This window comes from Bubalus kerabau, chromosome 19, assembly GCF_029407905.1.
Source record: "Bubalus kerabau isolate K-KA32 ecotype Philippines breed swamp buffalo chromosome 19, PCC_UOA_SB_1v2, whole genome shotgun sequence".
In the NCBI taxonomy this organism is placed as follows: domain Eukaryota; kingdom Metazoa; phylum Chordata; class Mammalia; order Artiodactyla; family Bovidae; genus Bubalus; species Bubalus kerabau.
Window position 1 is genome coordinate 35134168 of NC_073642.1, and position 20743 is coordinate 35154910.

Below are 20743 nucleotides of genomic sequence, written 5' to 3' on the forward strand. Positions count from 1 at the left end.
GTAGAAAAACCTTGTTTTATTCAGCCCAGGCCTGGGCAATCTTACTCTGTGGTATGGCCAAAATATAAAAAATAAAAACCAACAACCAACAAAATAACGTGGTAGGGGAGAGTTAAGTACACAGTGGGGCCTGGCATCCGGAGTCCCTGTGGTTTCGGCCCCCGTTCGCTCCCTGAGGCGGGCAGGGAAGGATGCTCCCGAGCGTCCAGCTGCCCCTGCCTGTGAGTGGGGGCTGGGCCCCTCGGGCCGGGCTCGTCCTGGTGGGATGCTGCCTGGGGAGCAGGGCCTGCTTTGGAAGGTGGGGAGGTGGGCCGGCTGTATACACCTCCCCGGGATCAGGATCTAAGGAAAGAAAGAGAGCAGGTCAGCGGCAGGCTGAGGGGCAGGGAGACCTCAGTCGACTGTCAGCCAGGCCCCCACCACCTCCCCAGCTGAGCGCTTCCCCTCCACTCCCCTCAGTCATCGGGGCTCAGGGAAAGGGGCCTTGCACCCCCAGCTCTAAGAAGAGGGGTTTCATGGGCTCCTACCCAGGGCGTGGTCACGGCAGCACACTGCCCCATGCCCTGAGCTCCAGACTGTTTTCTAGGCCATTAGCTACTGTCTGGAAATACTTTCTTACTTCTTCTAACTCAGTACTTTTGGGGGAAAAAAAAAAAAAGGCCTCCTTTTTCCTCTTCAGAAACATGATTGAAACCCACAGGCGTCAGTCCCGTGGCCTTTCTGGGAAGGCTCCGTCCAGCTTCCTGTGCGCTGGCCCAGCCGCCTGCCTGCGGTCAGGGTTGCGGAGACGCGCTAATGAGACCCTGAGCCTCTCCAAGCACTTATGTAAAGGGCTCGGAAGGAAGGGCCTCGGCATTCCCGGTGCCCGCAGGCCCCGGTGGAGCTGGAGAGGGTGTGGGGCAGCTGCTCTGTCCACCCTGCTGAGGGGCCCAGCTCAGGGTGCCTCCCGGAAAACAGGGGGCTGTTTGGATGCTCCCTCCCCAGCAGCAGGAGCGACAAGAGGGCGTGTGGGCTCCCTGCCTCCCTTGCTCCCCCCTCAGCCCCCTTTCCTCTTGTATGGCTCCTGTCTCTCTCCCGCCCGCCCCTGCTACTCCTTCCCTCAACTGCTTCCCAGAAAACCTCTACTGTTTAGGTGATCCCTGGAATTTTAATGGCTGAAAGAGACAAGCCCTGAGGAGCAAGAAGGTGCTGGAAATCCAGGCCTGCCAAAGGGCTAGGTTGCCAGGGATGGGGCAGGAGTCAGTCGTTCCCAGGTCACTCCGTGACCTGGATAATTCTGATCTAATCCCACTAATGAGGAACAGAATCTCTGAATTGAACCAGAGGCTCCTGTTCTCACAGTGCGGTGGGGGCTGTGAACAGTTAGCTTAGTGGTAGCAGCCAAGGGTGAAGTGGCTATCTGTAAACACACACGGAGCACTCACATACCAAGCCCTGACCCTGGTCACATGCTGAGCCTTAATCCTGGTCACACACTGAGCCCCAATCCTGGTCATACGCTAAGCCCTGACCCTGGTGACAGGCTAAGCCTCTCATATCTGTAAACCATTAATAAGCAGGCATGTTTGGGGAAAAGTGCTTCTCTGGGCCTTAGAATCCCTGCCAGTTGTCCCCTAGGTGATGGACTACAGCTCTAGAAGTCTACTCTTTTTTTCTTTAGTTTTTAAATAGAAGGGAATTGCTTTGACCTGATCAAGCATTTAAAATTCACACAGAAGGCAACTGCATTTCTTAATGAGTTTGTAAGCAGGCAGTCCCTCTGCAAAGTACTTCACGTGAGGAATCAGGAGAGAGGCTGAGGACAGCCAGCCCGGGCAGCTGAGGAGTCATGTGCCAAAGGCCCGGGTGCAGAGTTTATCAGCTCCCTCCACCAGGGGGCCCAGGGGTGGAAGTGATTCTAGCCAGAATCCCTTCTAATCTGGGACTGCTTCATTCAATCCACCTTACAGGGACCCTAAGGCTCACACAGCTGCCATTCACTGAGCACCAGTGTAAGGGTTCTGGAATACGCAGAGACATCTGTCAGGCCTTTCAATCCGCCTCACAAGCCTGCGTGGGAAGTGCTGAAGAGAAAAGATCAGAGAGGTGAGGTGAGCTGCCTGAGGTCAGAGTGAGGGAGTCACAGAGCAAGGCCTGCAGAGCCCTGCACCTCCTTGATGCCCCCTGCTAGTCTCCAGTTGAGAGATGGGGGGCCACGCCCCAGATCAGCGCCCGCAGCCCGGGCGCCACCCCCATCCTGAGCACTGGGCTTGGGGTGGGCACAGATGCGCCTCCTCCTGCCCAGCTTGTGGGCTGGTCCAGCTGCAGCCGTGTGTGGCCATCAAGGTGACCCACAGGGCAGGTATCCTCCGTGTTTCAGGTGGCCCTGCCTGCTCCTCGAGTGGGGTGGGCGAACACTTACTGGACAATTTTGCAGTTTGTTGTAGAAACGTAGCGACCTGTATAATGGATGTTGCATCTCACGACATTGTTGGTGAAGTCAGACTCCAGAACTATGTACTTTGGGTTCACGTGCACCTGAAGAAGGGAGGGAACAGATGGAAAGGGGTCTGATCAGGGGGCTGCGCTTCACCTGGTTGCCAAGGAAGGTGGAGAGGCAGACGGGCAGATACAGAGGAGACAGAAGAGAGGGAGACAGAGAAATGGAGACAGACCACGCCAGACCAAGAGACGCACTGATGCAGAGATGGGAGAAGAGGCTGAGACACACAGAGAGAAGGGAGAGACAGCTCACAGTCAAAGAAAGCACCATCAGATCACCCTTCTTGGAAGACAGGAGGCTTCCTCAGTCAGAGCTCAGGACAGGGGGCCCGGCACAGGGCGTTCAGAGCCACCGCCCCAGGGAACCCAGCAGCGAGTGAAGGGCTGGGCAGGGATCCCAGGCCTGGTCTCCCTGACTATGAAGCCCGCACCCTTTTACCACGTGTGCCCATCTAGATGATCCGCTGATGGCCTATCTGATGCCAGGTGGCATCTCCTGGCCTGGAGCCCAAGGCACCTGACACTCAACTGAGATGATGAGCCAAGCATAACCTGGCTGAAGAGGAGCTTCTGGGACACGAGGAAGTCTTTAAAATGTTGGACTGACAGGGGAGGGCTTCATTGAGTTAGGCCACACCCAGCCTTATCTGCAGAGCATTTAAGAAGAGATGCAGTGATGTTGTCTTTAAGTTACATTTCTTAGAGGCAGGAACTGGGCATTACATGTCACGAATCCTTGGAACCTAGAACTCAGAAGGGCTTTTGTGTGAGTCTGTTGAGTGGATGAATGAGGGAAGAAAAAAGACACCCTGAACAATGCTGGGCCCTGGGAGAGGCTGAGCAGATGCCTCACCAAGCCCAGTGAGAGGTGCTCAGGACAGGGCTGCAACCAACAGCTTCTGGGTTGCTGGGTTCTGAATGCAGCCGCCTAGCAGCCCATCTTTGTGCAGGTTAAAGCTGCTTTCCAGGCCGACCTTCTCTGCTCTTCTTTTACTCCAGAGTGGAGAAGAGCCCAAGGAGCCCAGTAGAGTGAGCCCCACCCTGGCTTTGCACCTGCAAGAAAGGGGCTAAGATTTGGCTTCCCCAGGTGAGGCTGTGATGACTTGGCCCCTGCCCAGCCTGCATGGAGGCACCACGCTGGGTTCTGTGCCCCTGACGTGCTTTTCTACTTCTGCCCCCAACCAAGGGGCATTGGGATGATCGGACATGGAGGAGGGGTTCAGGCCAGAGGGGATAAAGCCCTTGGCTTTGCAGGGGGTCCTGTCTGTGTCTCAGGGAAAGGCAGTGTCTTCTCCCAGATGGCACAGAGCCTGCCCTGCCCACAGACAGGGGGATGGACTACATGGCTCTCCAAGTCCTCTGTCACTTAGGGAAGAGAGTCACCCCCTCCTCCAACATTACCCCACCTGGGCTGAAGTTTCCTTGGCGTTTTTTATGGGAAGAGGCTGTGTCTGCCTGAGACTAAGACCTTCAGATGCGAAGTGCAGACCTCAGGGGACATCACTGGTTGCAGAGCAACAGGAGTGTGAAGGAGGAGCCTTAGCCTGGAGATACTGGCCTCCCCTTTCCCCTACACCCTGGGTTCCAGCTTCAAATACTGCTTCCCAAACAGACTTAACTCTTTCATTCTGTTCACTTGACCCAGAATCCACCCAGCCTCCTAGACCCAACTCAGGTCCCCTCCTGCAGGAAGTCTACCGTGATTGCCCCATTTAGAGTGCCCGTGACTGCCTGTGAGATCTAACACCCAGAGGGTGTACACCAGAATGTGCAGCTTATGTCAGGGGTGAGGACATCAGGCTGGAGGAGAGCCTCCAGGGGGCCCTACCTTGAGGATGTAGTTCCCGGGCTGTACGTCGGTGATGTCGATCCACTGGCAATCGATGTCTGCATTGTACGTGTCATAGCAGCCTGGGCTCAGGCCCTGGGAGAGGGGACAGGAGCAGAGGTTGGGTGCTGTGCACTCCTCAGACAGCCACCCCATGCCCACTTCAGCAGCCTGGGGCCTCCTTCCTCTGTGCTTTGTCCTGACCCTGCCCTCCCTGCCCCGAGAGCTGCTCAGCATGGCTCTGCCCTGTACTAGGCTCACTGGGCAGATGGACCAGAGCAATGAGAGATGTAATAGCCAGAAGGAGGGGTGAAATGAAGGTGGGGGGATGCCTGGGAGAGATGCATGGATGAATGGACAGAGAGAGATAGGCAGGATAGATGGACACTCTCTGGATAGAAAGATGGATTTGGGGGCCCAGCTAGGCAAATGGAACATTAAGCCATCCGGACTTCCTTGGAATGTTCCTTTTCCTTCCATGAGCGGACACCCCTGGAAATGGAGGTGCAGGGTAGGCCCCGAGGAGCCCTGTGGTGGCCTCAGGACTGGCGAGAAGACCCGCACTCTGGAGGAGCCGAGTGGCCAGGAGCCTCGGCACCAGCCCGTCTTCAGGATGACCCAGCCTCCCGTCTCCAGGCAGCTCTGCCCCGCCCCCGGAGCCCCGCCCCGCCTCTGCAGCCTGACCTGACCTGACCTGGGTGTGCGAGGTGCAGGCGTAGCGCTTGAGGTTGCCGAAGTCGCAGGTGCTGTCCTCCAGGCAGAAGCTGGCCTTGTGGCCCTCGGCCACCTTCTTGCCTGTGGCTGCGTCCAGCAGGTCGTAGTGGCTGAACTCATCCATGCTGTGGTAGTGCCTGGGGCGGGAGAGGAGCGGGAGAGGAGGGCCTAGTTGGCCCTGCCCAGCCCGCTCCCCTCCCGAGACGGCCCGGGTGACCCTGCCTCCTGACCAGCCTGGGCCCCTGTGTCCCACAGGCAGCATCTCTGGTGTCCCCGCCGAGCCAGGCACCCCAGGAGGCACCTCCTCAGGACCCCTCACTCCTCCCTGGGCTCCTCCCTTGGGCGATGCCCTGCATTCTAGACACTTCCATCTCCTATCCAGGCCGATCCTTCTATGTCCCATCTTCCAGCCCAGCTTTTGCTAAGGCTCCGCTGAAAAGTCCTTGTCCCAGTGGTGGATTCTTGGCAGAAAACACCTCCTGGGGCCACCCCCCCAGCACCGCCCCTGCCAGAGTGCTCGTGGGCGCAGGGTCCGGGCCCAGAAGCGGGGCGGCTGCTCACTGGTGGCAGCTGTGCCACTCCCAGGTGTGCCGTGGCCGGTTCGGGAGGAAGTCCGCTGTGCCCTGGTTCTTCACACGCTGGGGGAAACGCAGCAGCACGCGCACGTCGTAGTCGGTGGCCTCAGGGGCGTAGGCTGTGCTGTGGGGACAGGTGGGAGACGGGAGGGGGCTTAGGTACCAGCCAGAGACACCCCGCGCGGGCCGTCTTGTCCCTGAAGGTTCTCACAGCTGACCCCTGCGCTGCAGCCAAGGCTCAGGCCTCCGCTCCTCTATGCTGGCCGCCCCCTCCCCTCTGCCATGTGGCTGGAAGCTGCTGGTGGGGACACTCTAAAGCAGGGCCTGATAATGACCCTCTGAGGATCCCTGATGCCTTCTTATGACTCTCAGTTGGGGACAGTCCCTGAGCGTGGTGGCTCAGATGGTAAAGAATCTGCCTGTAATGCCGGAGACCTGGGTTTGATCCCTGGGTTGGGAAGATGCCCTGGCGAAGGGAATGGCTACCCACTCCAGTATTCTTGCCTGGAGAATCCCATGGACAGAGGAGCCTGGTGGGCTACAGTCGATGGGGCGCAAAGAGTAAGACACAACTGAGCGTGGGGGCACATCAAAATCTTTGGAGGGCTTTTTAAAAAATAGCCTTGTCTAAAAGATTCTGACTTCTCCCTTCCCCCTACACCCTGGGTTCTAGCTTCAAATACTGTTTCCCAAACAGACTTAACTCGTTCACTGTACTTTTGTCTGTTCTGTTCACTTGACCCAGAACCCAGCCAGCCTCTTAGCCCCAACTCAGGTCCCCTCCTCCAAGAAGTCTGCTGGGATTGCCCCACTTAGGGGGATCTTAACTGCCTGGGAGATCGTACAGCACTGCCTCCAACACGCCCTGATACCACACATATCCCAAGCTGGGCCTGTGTGAGTAGGCCACCTCTCCCTGATTGTGTGGCTTCAGGGCCGGCTACTTGACCTGTTTGAGGGAGCACTGGTTGCAAACTGCCTGCTCACAATTCACCTGCTGTCCCCCAGTTGCCAACTGAGATGGGCCTTGTGAGGAGGGAAGGGAAAAGAGAGAAAGCTGGGGGGCGACAGTGAGGGGACCTGTCCACACCCCCCGTAGGTAGGAAAAAGGGCTGACTGCAGGCATCCCCCCTTCAGCTGACTGCGGACAGCTGTCTTGGCCAGCCTCAGGGGCACTTCCCTAGCAATCATTAAGGGTTGGGCCCTGAGGCCAGAGGCAGGAGGTGGCCAGTCATGGGGATTAGCTCTCTGTGAGAAGATGTCTGGACACCAGGCGCTGCAGGCTTCTGTCTGCCAGGACGTAAGTCCCTTGGCCTTGTCTGAGGGAGGCTTGGAATTTGTCTCTGTCTGCGCTGGAACAGAACATCCTCCTTCCCTCTGTTCAGCTAAATCCTGCCCTTCTGTTGGGCTCGGCACACCGTGGGAACCCATTAGGGCCTGGGTTCTAGGCCCAGCTTGGCCACAAGCCTGTGGTGAGGCTTGGCGCAAGTCCCTTCCCTCGTCTGAGGCCCGCCTGCCGTCTGTGGGCTGGCACTGGTCTGCGGCCGTGCTTTCGGCCATCTCCGCAGGCCCTGCCGCTCCAGGGCGCTGGTCCTGCTGCATTTTCTAGGTCTGTATCCCACACCCAGCCTCCGCGGACGCCTCAGCCCCTGCCAACCGCCCCCTCCTCTGGCCTCGCGCAGCTCCAGCCTGCCAACCACCCCTTCCAGCTCTCCTCCACTCCCTGTCGCTTGGATCTGGGTGAGCGGCTACCTTCTCCAGCTAGATCAAAAGAGCCCTCGGACGGAGCCCTGGCGGCCTCCTCCCCAGCCTCCCTGGGGGCCCAGGTGTGGGCACACGGGATGTTCCATGAAGATAGAGTAACAGTTTGGTTTTGACTCAAGACTCTTCAAAACTCAGCCTCAATGGACAGCCATGGGGACTGAACTCCTGTTCTCTGAAGCCGCTGTAGTAAGATGATGCTCTGTTCCCAGGTACGAGACCTGAGTGGGCAGGCCTGCTGAGGGGACTCACATGTGGTCCCTGGACCTCTACCAGCTCTCACACTGTCTGTGGCCAGTCTGTAAGGAGATAAGGAACTTCCACCAACATGTAAATCAGCTACATCACTGATCACACTAGTTCAGCTGATACTTCTTTTTTTGAAGCAAGACTTTCTCGATGAAGGAAGCGGTGAATTGAGTGACATTCACTGCAAGCACCCTCATCTTGTTACAGACAGATAACGGTCTGCGGTCAGCTACTCTAAATGGCAGTGAATGAGAGGCAGAGAATGAAAATTTCTCACATTTTCCATCAGTGAGAAAATGCTGAGATCCCCAAGCATTTCCTAGATACTCGAAAGTGAAACAAGAGTTCAACTGCTTTAAGAAAGCAAATAATTAAGGTGCTTTCAACATAGAGGGATGTAAACCAAAGAAGTAAGTCAATGTAATCTTTAACTAGTTGTTTTAGCATGGGGAGATGTCCTCAACGCATACATATTTGATCAGAACATTCGCCGTCAAACTGAGAAGCAAGCTCTGCGAGAGGCAGAATCACCCAGGTGTAATGGAGAGTCTGTGCTCGCCTCCTGGGCGCCAGTGCTAATGGCCTTCCCCGCTCTCGGGGGCAACACGTGATGGAGGCCTCACGGCCGCCTGTGCCCTTGGCCCCTTCTGGCCAGCTTCCACCTGTCCTCCGTGGAGATGGTTCCACAATCCTGTCCTCTGTCCTGACGGCAGCTAGAAGACTTTCCTGGAACCTTCTCATGACGCAGTTCAGATCTGAGGGTTTCAGTTCTTCTCACTGCTCCTCAGTTACTGATGTGAAGTGGCGTGCTAAATTGCTCGGTCGTGTCTGACTCTGCAACCCCATGGACTGTAGCCCACCAGGCTCCTCTGTCCAAGGGATTCTCCAGGCAAGAATACTGGAGTGAGTTGCCATTTCCTTCTCCAGGGGATCTTCCCCACCCAGGGATAGAACCCTTTTCTCTTATGTCTCCTGCATTGGCAGGCAGGTTTTTTTATCACTAGCGGGCGTGAAGATGAAATGTCATTAAGTTCCTTGCAGGATGATGTATACATAAAAGCTGGATCTCCCCATTCCCTTCCCCACTTGAAACTCTGGGGGCAGACAAGGCCCACCAATGAGAAGACCAGGGTGGTGCAGCCTGCAGACAGGTTCTGGGTGACTCCCAGTGACTGTCCACACGTCATCTCCTTACCTGGCCAGGCACTTCTCCTCCGCAGCACAGCGCAGGGAGTACAGGTGGGCTCTCTGGACGTAAGTGGACGCTTGCACGTAGTTGGGGTCTGGGACCAAGTCAGGGAGACCTGGAGTGAGGAGTGGGAAGGAGAGAGAGGAGGGAGCAATAGCTTGGCATTGAGGAGGGCCAGGGTTAAATTTACAGCTCAGAGACCTCCCCAACTCCAAATGTCCTTGGTCATTCTCAGTTCTCTACACTGGCTGTCACCTCCTCTTGGAAGACTCCCAATATGTGTGTAAGCGAGGTGTGTGACATGAATCATTCTCTCTAGGCTCGGGTGTGGGGTCAGAGAGGTCAGGGAGTAGGGGCTAACCTCTGGGACTCCATGCTGTGGGGATCACTGAGCCTCCTGGGAGATTTGGGGGGGATTTGGAGAACCGGAGAAGACAAAAGAGTGGTCTCGGCAGGGGGCATAGCATGAACAAGGGCCTGTGGGCAGGATCGAGTGAACCAAGCAATTTCCTGACGCAGACACTCCCATTGGTATCCTTATTTTCCAGGGCACCAGCCCCCAGACACTCTCTGCTCGTCTCTCCCCTGCAGTTGGCATTCTTCGTGAACTGCCAAGAGCGAGCCCTAGGCTTCCAGCCCTCAGCGGGTACCAGAGGCTCCTGGGCAGAGCCAGGTGAATGGCGGTTGGCAGAAGTGAGGGTGGCCAGGAAGGGATGGGCTCACAAGAAAACACGTCCCTGGAGCAGGCTGCTGACAGGGCAGGATTCTCGGCTTGGGCGCCCAGCCCGCCTTGCTCAGGATTCCTTTCATCCTGTCATTGGCCCCCAGAGTGGACCACACCTTCCCGTCTGCAGCCTCTGGCCTCCTGTCTGAGGAGGGCCTGGGGCCCAGTGCCCAGGGGAAGTCTGGAATCTGGTCCAGTCCCTGGATCACTTGTTCCTCCGCTCAGGCTGCAGCCAAGGGTCTGTCCACTCTGCTCCCCATCCCGTACATAACTTCATCCCAGTGAGTTATTAGGACTAAGCAGAAGCCGAACTCAGGTGTCCAGACCCTAGCCACCCGGAATAAAGAAGGAAAGATCTTGATGTTGGGTGTGTGGAAGGGGTAGGGTGGGAGGTGGGTGGGGGGCCTCCAGAGCCCTGGGCTCCATCCCAGCTCAGCCACCAGCTTAAAGAGGAATGGGCTTGGGTCTCCACGTCCCCTCCTCTCTCATGCTGCCGGGCTTCTGGCAGATAAATGATAAAATGAAGCTGTAAGCTCTTCTTAGCTTCTTTCAAGCCCTCTGTTTTTTGGGGGGCAGGCAGAGTGAGGGGGCTTGAGCCCCTTCTTCTTGCTGCCAGAACCCTCTTGTCAGCTTGCAGGTCCAGAAGATGAGACAGAAGAGGGGGACGCTGGCTTCTGAGCTTTTCCCAGAGGTTTCTGCCTGCCTGTCACCCCTCACAAATTCATCTCTGGGGCTCCCAGACCTCACCCCTGCCTGCCTGGGGCCCAGGCCTCAGGCGGGAGCAGCCAGTGTGATCTCACCTGCTTGGAATGAAGAGGAAGCACGGAGCACAAGGGTGGGTGAGGATGAGGTGGCTCCTGGCTGATGGGGGCTGTCTTGGCCAGCCTCGGCCCCGTTACTCAAGCCCCTAGGAATGCTTGCAGTCATTTCCCCAGGGAGCGTCAGGCCCTGAAAGCAAGGGCCACCTCCGAATCAAGCTGTTTCTCACTCTCTGGTCCATAGAAGCTTGTGGGTGGGGTGGGGGGGGGGCGGTGAATGGCCAGGAATGGCTCCCTTCCCGTTATCAAAGAGCCTTTCCCTCAGCAACATGTGGTGGTGGGTCAGCTGGGCCTGAAGCTGCATGAGACCCACATTTGGCACCAGGCAGCCTGCCACCCCCACTCCAGGCCCGGTTTCAATAAACACTGTACAGATGACTCTACAAAGCTTTCTGGCCCGACCCTTCCTCTCAGTCCAGAGAAGCTGAAAGAGCCAGCTAAAAGGCTGGGGGTACTCGGGGCTGGTGCACTCCCGGCCTCTGAATGTGCCTTGACTCTGATCACATACTGAATTCTGATCCTGGCCACACACTGAACCTTGCTCCTGGTCCTAGGCTGAGCCAAAGATGACCATTTTCCTCTTACTGTTGAGGAACCTCAGGTTCAGGCAGGTGCCTCCTGCTCCAGGAAGGCTTCTCTGATTGGCAGTGACATTCCAAGCTGCTCACACTTCTGCCTCACTACTAGATTTCATCATAGTCACCTGTGTCTGCTCCCCTCCAGTCTGTACTCCCTGAGGGCAGGGCTCACGCCCCATTCACCCCCTCGGCATGCTTCAGGGCTAACTGTTAAGCTCTCAGTCTCTGTCAGGCAAGCTTCTTTACTGATCGGTGGCTTCACACTTTACTGTTCCACTCATCCACAAGCGTGCTCCTCAGCCTGTCTCCCTCAGGAAACCACGGCACACAGTGGTGCTGGAGGGAAGCAGGCTCAGAGACGGCAATGAATTTGCCCACAGTCACAGAGCAAGTCAAGGAAGCCCCAGGAAGAGCTTCTAGGTCCCAACCTCTCCTAGGACTTTACGTGTTATTTCTTCTTTTTATAAAGATGATTTTTTTTAAAAGTTATAATTCACACAGAGTCAAATGCCGGATTTTAGGCATACAGTTTGATAAGCTTTGACAAATGTACACAGGGTGTTAGGGCCACCACAATCATGCTATGGTCTGTTTCCATCGTTCCTGAAAGTTCCTCCCTGGCTCTTCTCAGTATATTCTCCCTCCCTCCTCCCCAAGTAACCACTGATCTGCTTTTTAATCACTTGAGATTGGTTATGCCTTTTCTAGAACTTAAATGGAATCACCCTAATTATTATTTTATGTTCTTTGTTCTGCATCTCTGACCAGCACGGGGGTCCTGTGACTCCCCACCTTCACTGCCATGGGGGAAGCTACTGGAAAAGACAGAGTCTAGGCTGGGTCCCCTCAACCCCCCTTAAAATCCCCCACTGAGGTCTCTGGGAACAGCAGGCCCCCTCCCTCAGCTGGTATGTTTTCCCAGCGAGGAACAATGCCTCCTTCTCTGCTGCTCTCCCAGGAGGCATTCCATCAGCAGCCAGGCCTGCAGGCTTGGGCTTCAGCCTCTCCACAGGGGCCTGGGTGTGTGGGTGGGCTGTGTGATGTTGCAAGGGGGCTGAGGGAAGGCTTGAGTGGGCACTTGTGGATGTAGGGGTAGGGGTACCGGTTTGTTACCTCTGGCTTGTGGAGGTACATCCAGGCCCTCCAGACAGAGTGGCCAATGTTGGTTAAAGTTCAGTTCCAACAAGATCTGTGCTCACCTCTCTTCCCCACCATCCCAAGAAATGTGCATTGTAAAAGGAAGATCCTGGTCATCAGGTCATCAGAAGGCAGGGAGAACCATCAGTCATGGGATGTAATTTTGTGGGGGGGCCGGTGCTGGAATGTCTTATGCAGAATGTATGTAGTCAGCCAGCTTGTGGACCTCACACTGGAGACATTATAAAGTAGTGTAGTGGGAAGTTTTTCTGGAGACACTTGTTTTTATAAACGCAGAGAACTTTTATAAACTTTTATAATGCAGAGAAATGAATTCTCATTTCAGAGCAACCATTATCACTGGTTTGTGCAAGGCCATTCTCATAATTACGTTTTTTTAACCTTCATCCTTACCCTGACCCTTAGACATGTCTTTGAACATCTGTGTCTCTGTATAAAATTGGAAGTGGCTATGTATCCGTGAGGTATATGAATGATATTGTCTTATGGGTCTCATTCCGTTTCTTGACTTCCGGTCAATATTAACTTTTAAGATATGTCAAGTTCATTGCTTGTCATTGTGAGTACAATTCCACAGTTTATACTCTCCATGCCCGATCTAGCCAGTCTCCTGGGGATGGGGTTGCCCCCTCAAAGGCTGGGCGATGGGCATGTTCAGGCTAACCAGGGAGGCCTGGTCACCTTCAGCGGCCTGCCGTCCTTGCCCAGGAGGTAGGCAGGAGCCTGGCTTCTTACCCTTCTGTCACAGGCCTTCTGCGAGGCCCTGGGTGGGTCTGGCCCCTGTCTACGCCTCACTGCTTCCATTAACACGGACTGAGGGCTGGGAGCCTGGGGCTGACCCCCGGTGAACACTCTTCCCCAGAGACAGTGTGCTGGCCACACGGGGTCAGGCTGCACAGTCTGGACTAGGGTTGGGAGGACACTGAGTCAGAGGGCGAGGGCCCTGGGGATGACTGAAGCTAGGCTGCTCAACTGGGGAGGGGCTGGGTGTGAGTGAACCGGTCCCAAGGCCAGTCTGCAGGCAGCCTCTGGTCTGGAGGAAGTCCCTCGGCCTTGGGGACCCCGTTGAACCCTCCAGGGCTGGGAGGACACGGAGTGGGGGCCAAGTGCCAGAACTCAGCATTCCTCCTCTGCCTCTGGGGCTTCCTCTCAGTGGGACCCAGGGCCCCTGCACACTGCCTCTTGGGGGTCTGATGTCCTCCTGCCTCACCTGGGCTGGGCCTGGAGCTGCTGGCTGGCCCCCACACCAGCCTGTGGAAGGCTGAGGACTGTCTTCCTGCTCCCTGGCAGGACACAGCTGGGGCCTGCTGGTGGGAGAGAGTCCAGCAGGCGATATCTGCCATCTCGCTCTGCGCCTTATGTTCCAGGTCCCGGCCCTTCTTTAGGCTCAGTTTCCCCACGTGGATGACGGGGAGATTAGAGTAACCGTCCCGTGAGAGCAGGTTTGATGGCTCCATAAACACTTGGAGATTAAAATATTTTTCAGGAGCTATTCAGGCCATTCCCCAGCTTTGGGCAAGAGCCCAGGACCTCTCACAACCTCTGCAGACGATACTCTAGCTGCCAGGAAATTCTCCCACCGTCTGACCTAAATCCTTTCTGCTTTAGAAGGAATCTGTTCCCTCCTGCTCAGCGGTTCCTGGCGGCCACCCAGAGCGGAGGGTCTGAGGTTACATTCCCTCCGCGTGCCTACACCTCACCTGTTTTCCTCTTGGCTTCCTCTTTCCTGTGAGTTCCATAAACCTCGTCTCCTTTGAAATCCTTCTCCCCAGCCTCCTGCTCACATGAAGCAGCTGAAGGCAAATGGAATGCCAAAGAGCCCTAATCTCTCAAGCCTGGAGCTGGAGGATAAACAATGTCCGGCAGGAACCGGTCAGTGGGTTGTGAAATATGTAGAGACAGGGATGTTTTGGCCCGAGCGGCCCGACTCCAGAGCAGCCCCTCGGTGGGGACAGCAGGAAGCTCAGAGAGCATGGCCTGGAATAAGGATGGGCCGGGAGGGCCTCGGGGATGGGAGCTGGCAGCTCTGGGTCCTAGGAAATGATTGTCTAATAATCAGGACATTAAACTGTCGGTGCCACACCTGGGTGACCAGCAGGCAGGCAAGGTTCTGCAGGATCCACCGTGGCCCACCGTGAAGGGCAAGTCCAGGCAAAGGAGCTAGGATGGTCACTGAGTCTAGCCCAGAACCTTTGGTGGCTCCCCATCACCTACAGACTGCTGCCCCCACCAGACGGGGAGAGGCAGTCCAAGGGCATCGATGGCCTCGCTACTCTGGGTGACAGTTGCAGACTCAGAGGAGGGCAAGTGTTTGTTCAATTGAGCAAACCACCCAGAAGCAGCCGGGGCGGAGCTGGAGGAGGCCGCCAGGCAGGTGAGCTGCCTCTGCCTCCTGCCACCTCCTCACACCCCTCCATCACTCACACTCTTCCCAGTGTGAGCATGCCCACCCACCCACCCACGGTTCCTCTCTTGCAGGCCCTGACTAGTGCCCTGCCCCCACCTCTAGAAGGCTCTGCAGATCCCGTGGGCTCCTAGGATCCCTTGCTGCCCCTCAGACCCTTCTCAGTGACCTGAACTTTTTATCTTTCTTACAAAACTGCCCATCTCAGCTTATGGTGACTTCACCCTTTCAGCTGCACAGGACATAGCTCTTTTCTATCATGCCTGACCCCTCTTTTTCTCTTACACCCCACGTCCAATTCATCAGGAAAAGCTCATCAGCTCTATCTCCAAAATATATGCTGAAACTGACTGCCCCCCACCTCGTTGTTATCCCCCTGGCTCGGCTGCTGCTATCTCAGCTTCGATCTCTGTACCAGCCTCCTCTCAGACTCCCGCTGTCTGTCTCCACACAGTCCATTCCCAGCATAGCAGAAAGAGACCCGGCTTAAAGGTCACTGTAGTGGCTCCCCCCGGAGAAGGCGATGGCAGCCCACTCCAGTCCTCTTGCCTGGAAAATCCCATGGACGGAGGAGCCTGGTAGGGTCCATGGGGTCGCTAAGAGTCGGGCACGGCTAAGCGACTTCACTTTGACTTTTCACTTTCATGCACTGGAGAAGGAAATGGCAACCCACTCCAGTGTTCTTGCCTGGAGAATGCCAGGGACGGGGGAGCCTGGTGGGCTGCCGTCTATGGGGTCGCGCAGAGTCGGACACGACTGAAGCGACTTAGCAGCAGCGGCAGCAGCGGCGCCCCCATGAGTGGAGAGTCAAAGTCCTCACAGTAGCCTACAGGACCTCCATGGTCTGGACCCTGTTACCTCTCTGACCTGTCTCCTATAAGGCCCCCACAGCCATGCCGTGCTGTTCCAACCACGCTGGAACACACCTGAAAGCTCAGGGAATTCCTGCCTCAGGGCCTTTGCACTGGCTGGCTCTTCTGTCTGGAACGCTCTACTGGCAGATAGCTGCTTGGCTCACTTACTTGACTATTTGCTCAAAAGTCACCTTCATGAAGCCCACCCTGACGCCTTTGCAAGCTCTCCCAACACTTCAGAGCTCCCTGACTTCTCTCTGCTTTCTCCACAGTACTTACCACCTTCTATTATTTACTTATCATGTTCACCCATGAAGCTACAAGATCTACAAGGACAGGGATTTTGTCTCTTTTCTTAAACTCATGAATACCCAGCGCTAGACCAGCACAGAGAAAGGCACTCCATGAATGTTTGTGGAATGGCTGCATTTCCTCATGAGATGTTATCTGCTCTCCTCAGCCAGCCTTCTGTGGTCTGGCCTTAACCTGGCCTTCCAGATTTCTCAACCCCAAGGGGCAGGAGGCAGCTCCTAGCTGACCTTTGCTGCCACTGATCTCTGACCCCATAGTGCCCGTGCCCTGGAATTCCTTGCTGTGCAGGCGCAGCACGCACACGCACGCACGCACGCACGCACGCACACACACACACACACAGACCCTTCATTGGGGTACAGTCTTGAGGTCCCAAGGCCTACCTTGTTAGCCCTCCTCTGCTACCGTCCAGTGCCCCTCCCTCTTCCCTCTTCCACCACCTGTCTGCCGCCACCCCTCTGTGGCCCAGGTCTGTGCATAGCGTGTTCTGAGAGCTGGCGAGTTGGCAAGAGAAGGAAGTGGACCTGGACCATGGCATCCTGCCTGCCGGGGCTAAGGCCCCGGTGAGAACAGGGATGGGTTCAGAGTGCCCCTGAGTTCCCTGTACCCCAGCTCGGGGCCTGGCACCTGCATGCCCTCAGCAAGCCTGAGGACAAACACCGGCATCCCACAAAGGGTCTGCTTGCACTGCCTATGGGAGCACAGCCTTCGTTATCAAGTAGAGGCTAGGACTGACTCCAAAAGCCCTTTCTTTTCAGAAAGGATTAGCTTTGGGGCTGGAAAACCATGGTTCCCATCGGCCCACGACAGGGAGGAAGGGCGGCTTGTCTCCTGAGACTTGGGTGGCTGACGCTCCTCAAGCCTCGACTTCCCCCTCTGGGCACCTTCCTGCTCTGGTGTCCTGATGCCCTCGCTCCATTTTCAGGTGATGCTGAGATGCCCGGTTTCTGGGTGCCCATCAGTAAGGGGGAGAGGGACCCAGGTGCAGCCTGGCCCTGCACTCCTGAACCCAGACAGCAAGGCCCTCTGGCTCCAGCCGCCTGTGGGGAGGAGGCTGTTAGGCTGGGGAAGGGGAGGGACGGGAGCAGCCTCTCCTTCCGGCCTCCCTCCCTCCCGAGCGGGCTGCTGCTCCGCAGGAATGCCGGGCACAGAATTGGAAGCAGGTGTGGGCTGCTGGGGCCGGCCACCGGCTCCTCCCCCGCCCTTCCTCTCCTGCCTTTCCAGCCACTGCCCTGGGGAGTTTTCCATGTGTTCTTGGCTTGGACAGGAGTCGCGTGGACTTGGGCTGGGACTACTGGGGAGAAGTGCCCCTTTGGAGGTGAAATGCCCCTTCGGAGGTGAGAGGGCATTGAGATGGGGGCACCTAGAGTGGGAGAGAGGAGGAGAGGGGGCAAAAGGCCAGAACACCACCCCCCCCTGCCCCAGCCAAGTGCGGCAGTAGACTAGTACCTATAAGGCCTGAAGCACCTTGCTGGGCCACCACCCCAACAAGCTCTGTGGGGCCTGCGAACTCAAGGCAAAAAAATCCAACTTTTTGTGTCTTAATGGGGTTTAGATCTGAGAGAAACAATGAAGGTGGAGACATACCCTTCCTTGAGGGGCAGGAGCAGAAGGGGAGGTTGAGGTTTGGTGAGGAGAGTCAGCCTGGATCTGAGCTTGGCTGCTGCTGAATTCTGGGACCCTGGATGAGTTACCAAACTTCTCTAGCCTCAGCTGCCTCCTTTGTAAAATGGGGGTGATAATACCTCACAAGCTTGCCGGGAGGACTAAAGAAACAAAAATAAAATGCTTGGCATAGTGTCTGGGGCATACTGTGGGTGCTCAGTCGCTTCCTTCGTGTCTGACTTTTTTGTGACCCCATGGACTGTAGCCCGCCAGGCTCCTCTGTGCATGGGATTCTCCAGGCAAGAATACTGGAGTGGGTTGCCATGCCCTCTTCCAGGGGATCTTCCTGACTCAGGGATCGAACCTGGGTCTCTTGCATTGCAGGAGGATTCTTTATCGTCCTAGCCACCAGGGAAGTCCTTGATACACATTAAGGGTTCAGTAATATCAGTTGCAATTATAATTATTTAAAATGGGAGCTGTCTCTTCCTGCAGGGACAGTCCAGTTTGAGAGCAGGGGGAGAGGATGTGGCCCTCAACTGGCAGATATGAGAGGAGACAGGAAGTCTGCCTGCAAGGAGGCTGTCCCCAACACAACTTGTTTGTTCCGACACCAGTGACCTCCGATTGCCAAACAGGGGAGCAGCAAGAGGACCCAGGCCCCTCTGTCTCCATAGCCGTCTGACCCTTTACTCCAACTTCCTCGGCCTGAGACTCCATTTCTTTCTAAAGGAGCAACTTGGGACAACTTCAGGGAAGGAAAAAGGAGCGCTGAGCTGCGATTCTGCCTCCACCCATCACCAGTTAAAGCAGTCATGGGCAAGTTGCTTAACCTCTGAGGGCCTCAGTTTCCTCATCTGCAAAATGGGAGTAATAGTAACAACAAAGGTTGTTATGAGGATGGTATGTGTGCTTAGTCGTGTCCTACTCTTTGCAACCCCGTGGACTGTAGCCCGCCAGCCTCCTCTGTCCATGGAATTCTCCAGGCGAGAACACTGGAGTGAGTTGCCATTTCCTACGCCAGGGGAATCTTCCTGACCCAGGGATCGAACCCACGTCTCTTACGTCTCCTGCATTGGCAGGTGGATTCTTTACTACTAGTGCCACCTGGGAAGCCCGTTATGAGGATTAAACGACTCTAACTGTAAATTTCCAAGAACAGTGTCAGGTGCTGTCCATGTGCTTGTTAAATATTCTGGAGTCTGGAGTGGAAATGATAGTGCTTCATGCTAACACCACACTGGGAAGGTGTTCTTTGCTTCTAAATCTGTGTACATTCTGTTTCATCTCACTTTGTCACAACCAGTGCTCACTGCCCAGAACACAGTAGGAGTCAAGTATCTGCTAAATGACCAAATGGATGTGAGAGGTAAGCCTCCATACATGAAGATTTAGGAAAAAAATAATGCGTGGGGGTTAAGAACCCAGGATGGGGAGTCATACAGACCCAAATTCTGGTTTCACTACTAATAGGTCATGTGACAATCAGCAAGTGAACCCACCACCTTATCTATGAAATGGGATGGATTATCAGCATCTGGCTGGTGGGGTTGCTATGGGAATAAAGAGAGATGATGTATAAATATAAAGTGTCCAACATATGCTAGCAGAATTATTCCCCCTGGATGTGGCTGGGAGAACTGGGGCCTGGCTCACAGGTGACTTGAGGGTGGGGTCCTCTCAGAGTCATGAAGACATGACAGGCTCAGTGTGAAGTCTTGGCTCTGTCGCATCCAGCTGTGAGACCTTCCCGGGTCTCAATTTTCTCATCTGCACCATTGGCCTGTAATCCCCACCTCTCTAGGAGGCTGTGGGGTGAATGAAATTGCACATTGAGGCCACTAAGCTCAGCAGGTGCTTCTCTGCAAATGGTTGGAGTTGTGATCATCATTCCTGCCTGGGGGCTCTGACTCCGGATGCTTGCTGGGTGGAGGCCTGCTCTGTCTGCCCTTGCATCTCCTTCAAGCCTTGTGGAGGTGGGTGCGTGACCTGAGTCAGGAAGGCAGGTCCTGGTGGGGAGAAGGGCAGGCAGCAGGGGGTGCAGCAGGGAGCCTAGGCTGCTCTCAGGGACTAAGGGGTCCCATCTGGACTCTTGGGCACAGGAGGCTGGATGGAGAGGGGCGGACCCTAGAAACACCTAGGCCCGGACCATCCCTGGGGGCTGTGGAGGCCTGAGAGATGGAGAAGGACGGGACAGGAGGAGGTGCCTCAGGTTCTGGAGCAATAGGCTAAGGCATTTGCGATTTTGTCCTGAAGGCCTTGGGAGCCCCAGAACCTCATTGAGCAGGAGAGTAATGTGGTCAGCAATGCAAGAGTGTATCTACCTCACACGTAGGATGGACTGGAAGAAACCAGGGAGGGGGCAGTTACAGCTCCAACTGGCTGTGTGAGGACAGACCTGGAGGAACCGTGCCAGGCAGGGCTGGCACAGCCATCAGAGGTGCCCTGGGAGGATGCCCTCCAACTGGCTGTCCTCCTAGGGCGGCTGCTCCACCTTATTTTCACAGGGTGGCCAGAACCAGTGAAACAGGCCAGGGGTTTAAGGGGGAGCCCTGGGAGAAGAGGCATGGTTTTCCAGGGCCTGGAGTCATCTTAGTCCGCACAAATATCAGCAGATTAGAGGAGCTGAGGCTGTGGGGAGGCAGGAACAGGGACAAGGAGGCTAGGAGGAGACAGCCTGGCTGTGGGAGAGGGAGGGGCACAGCTCAGGGGTCTCAGCAGGGCCTGGGAAGCAGGCAGCCCATCCCCAGGCCTCTGCCTGGATTTGCTGGGACAGTCAGGCCAGGTATGTGACCTGGGCCCCTATTTCCTTGCCTTCCATCCAGCTACATGTTTCAGAGACAATGGTATTGCAGGAACCCTTGGGTCCCCCTCTCCAGGGTGGGAGGGAAGCGGGTACAGGCACCCGAGGAAGAAACCAGGCTCCGGACAGGCGCTTGGAAACCGCCCAAACGTGGAGGCCGTGGGCGGTGTGCACATGTGTTTGGTATTGTGAGGACATGTCCACGCCCGTACACGCGCGGGCTGCCAGCGCCCAGCCTCAGACCCCTGGGTGTGCGGCCAGGAGGAATGAGGTCAGCCTCGGAGAATCCGCCCTGGACTCCCACACCAGGCCTGGGGGTCTGATCTCAAGCACAAAGCTTGGCCTTCCCTGAGCCGGGATTTTCCATGGTCCCAGCCTAGCAGGGTGGGAAGGGGAACAAATGATGGGGGAGAAGGTACTGCTCCCTCTCTGGCCTCTCTGTGAGCCCGGATTTTGCCTGCATCCCCCACCCACACACCATCCCCTCCAGGATTAGGGAAGGGGCACCTGGAGGGTGCTGACGACTTGCAGCAATACTTGGGTACCTACTCCTCCTAGAAGTCCTCCCTGGTTCCTAGTCCCTGACTGGGGAGGCCCCTCCTCTGGCTCCCCTACACCACCACCCTCTCCCCACCCGCCCAATGCCTGCCTGATCACAGCCCTGAGATGCCCCCTCCTCTATGTCTCCTT

The 20743-nt window shown here is 56.1% G+C and overlaps 1 protein-coding gene across 1 annotated transcript in view; it reads right to left on the reverse strand.

Annotated features, from left to right (window-relative positions):
- Window positions 1–20743, reverse strand: part of LOXL1 (lysyl oxidase like 1) — a 24513-nt gene continuing 3770 nt past the window's right edge. Inside the window, exons 2-7 of the mRNA XM_055556074.1 lie at window positions 8804–8912; window positions 5585–5722; window positions 5004–5160; window positions 4310–4405; window positions 2402–2517; window positions 1–342 (exon numbers count right to left, since the gene is read on the reverse strand). Of these exons, the coding sequence (XP_055412049.1) occupies window positions 336–342; window positions 2402–2517; window positions 4310–4405; window positions 5004–5160; window positions 5585–5722; window positions 8804–8912 (623 nt within the window). The 3' untranslated portion in view covers window positions 1–335. The remainder of the gene's footprint in view (window positions 343–2401; window positions 2518–4309; window positions 4406–5003; window positions 5161–5584; window positions 5723–8803; window positions 8913–20743) is intronic.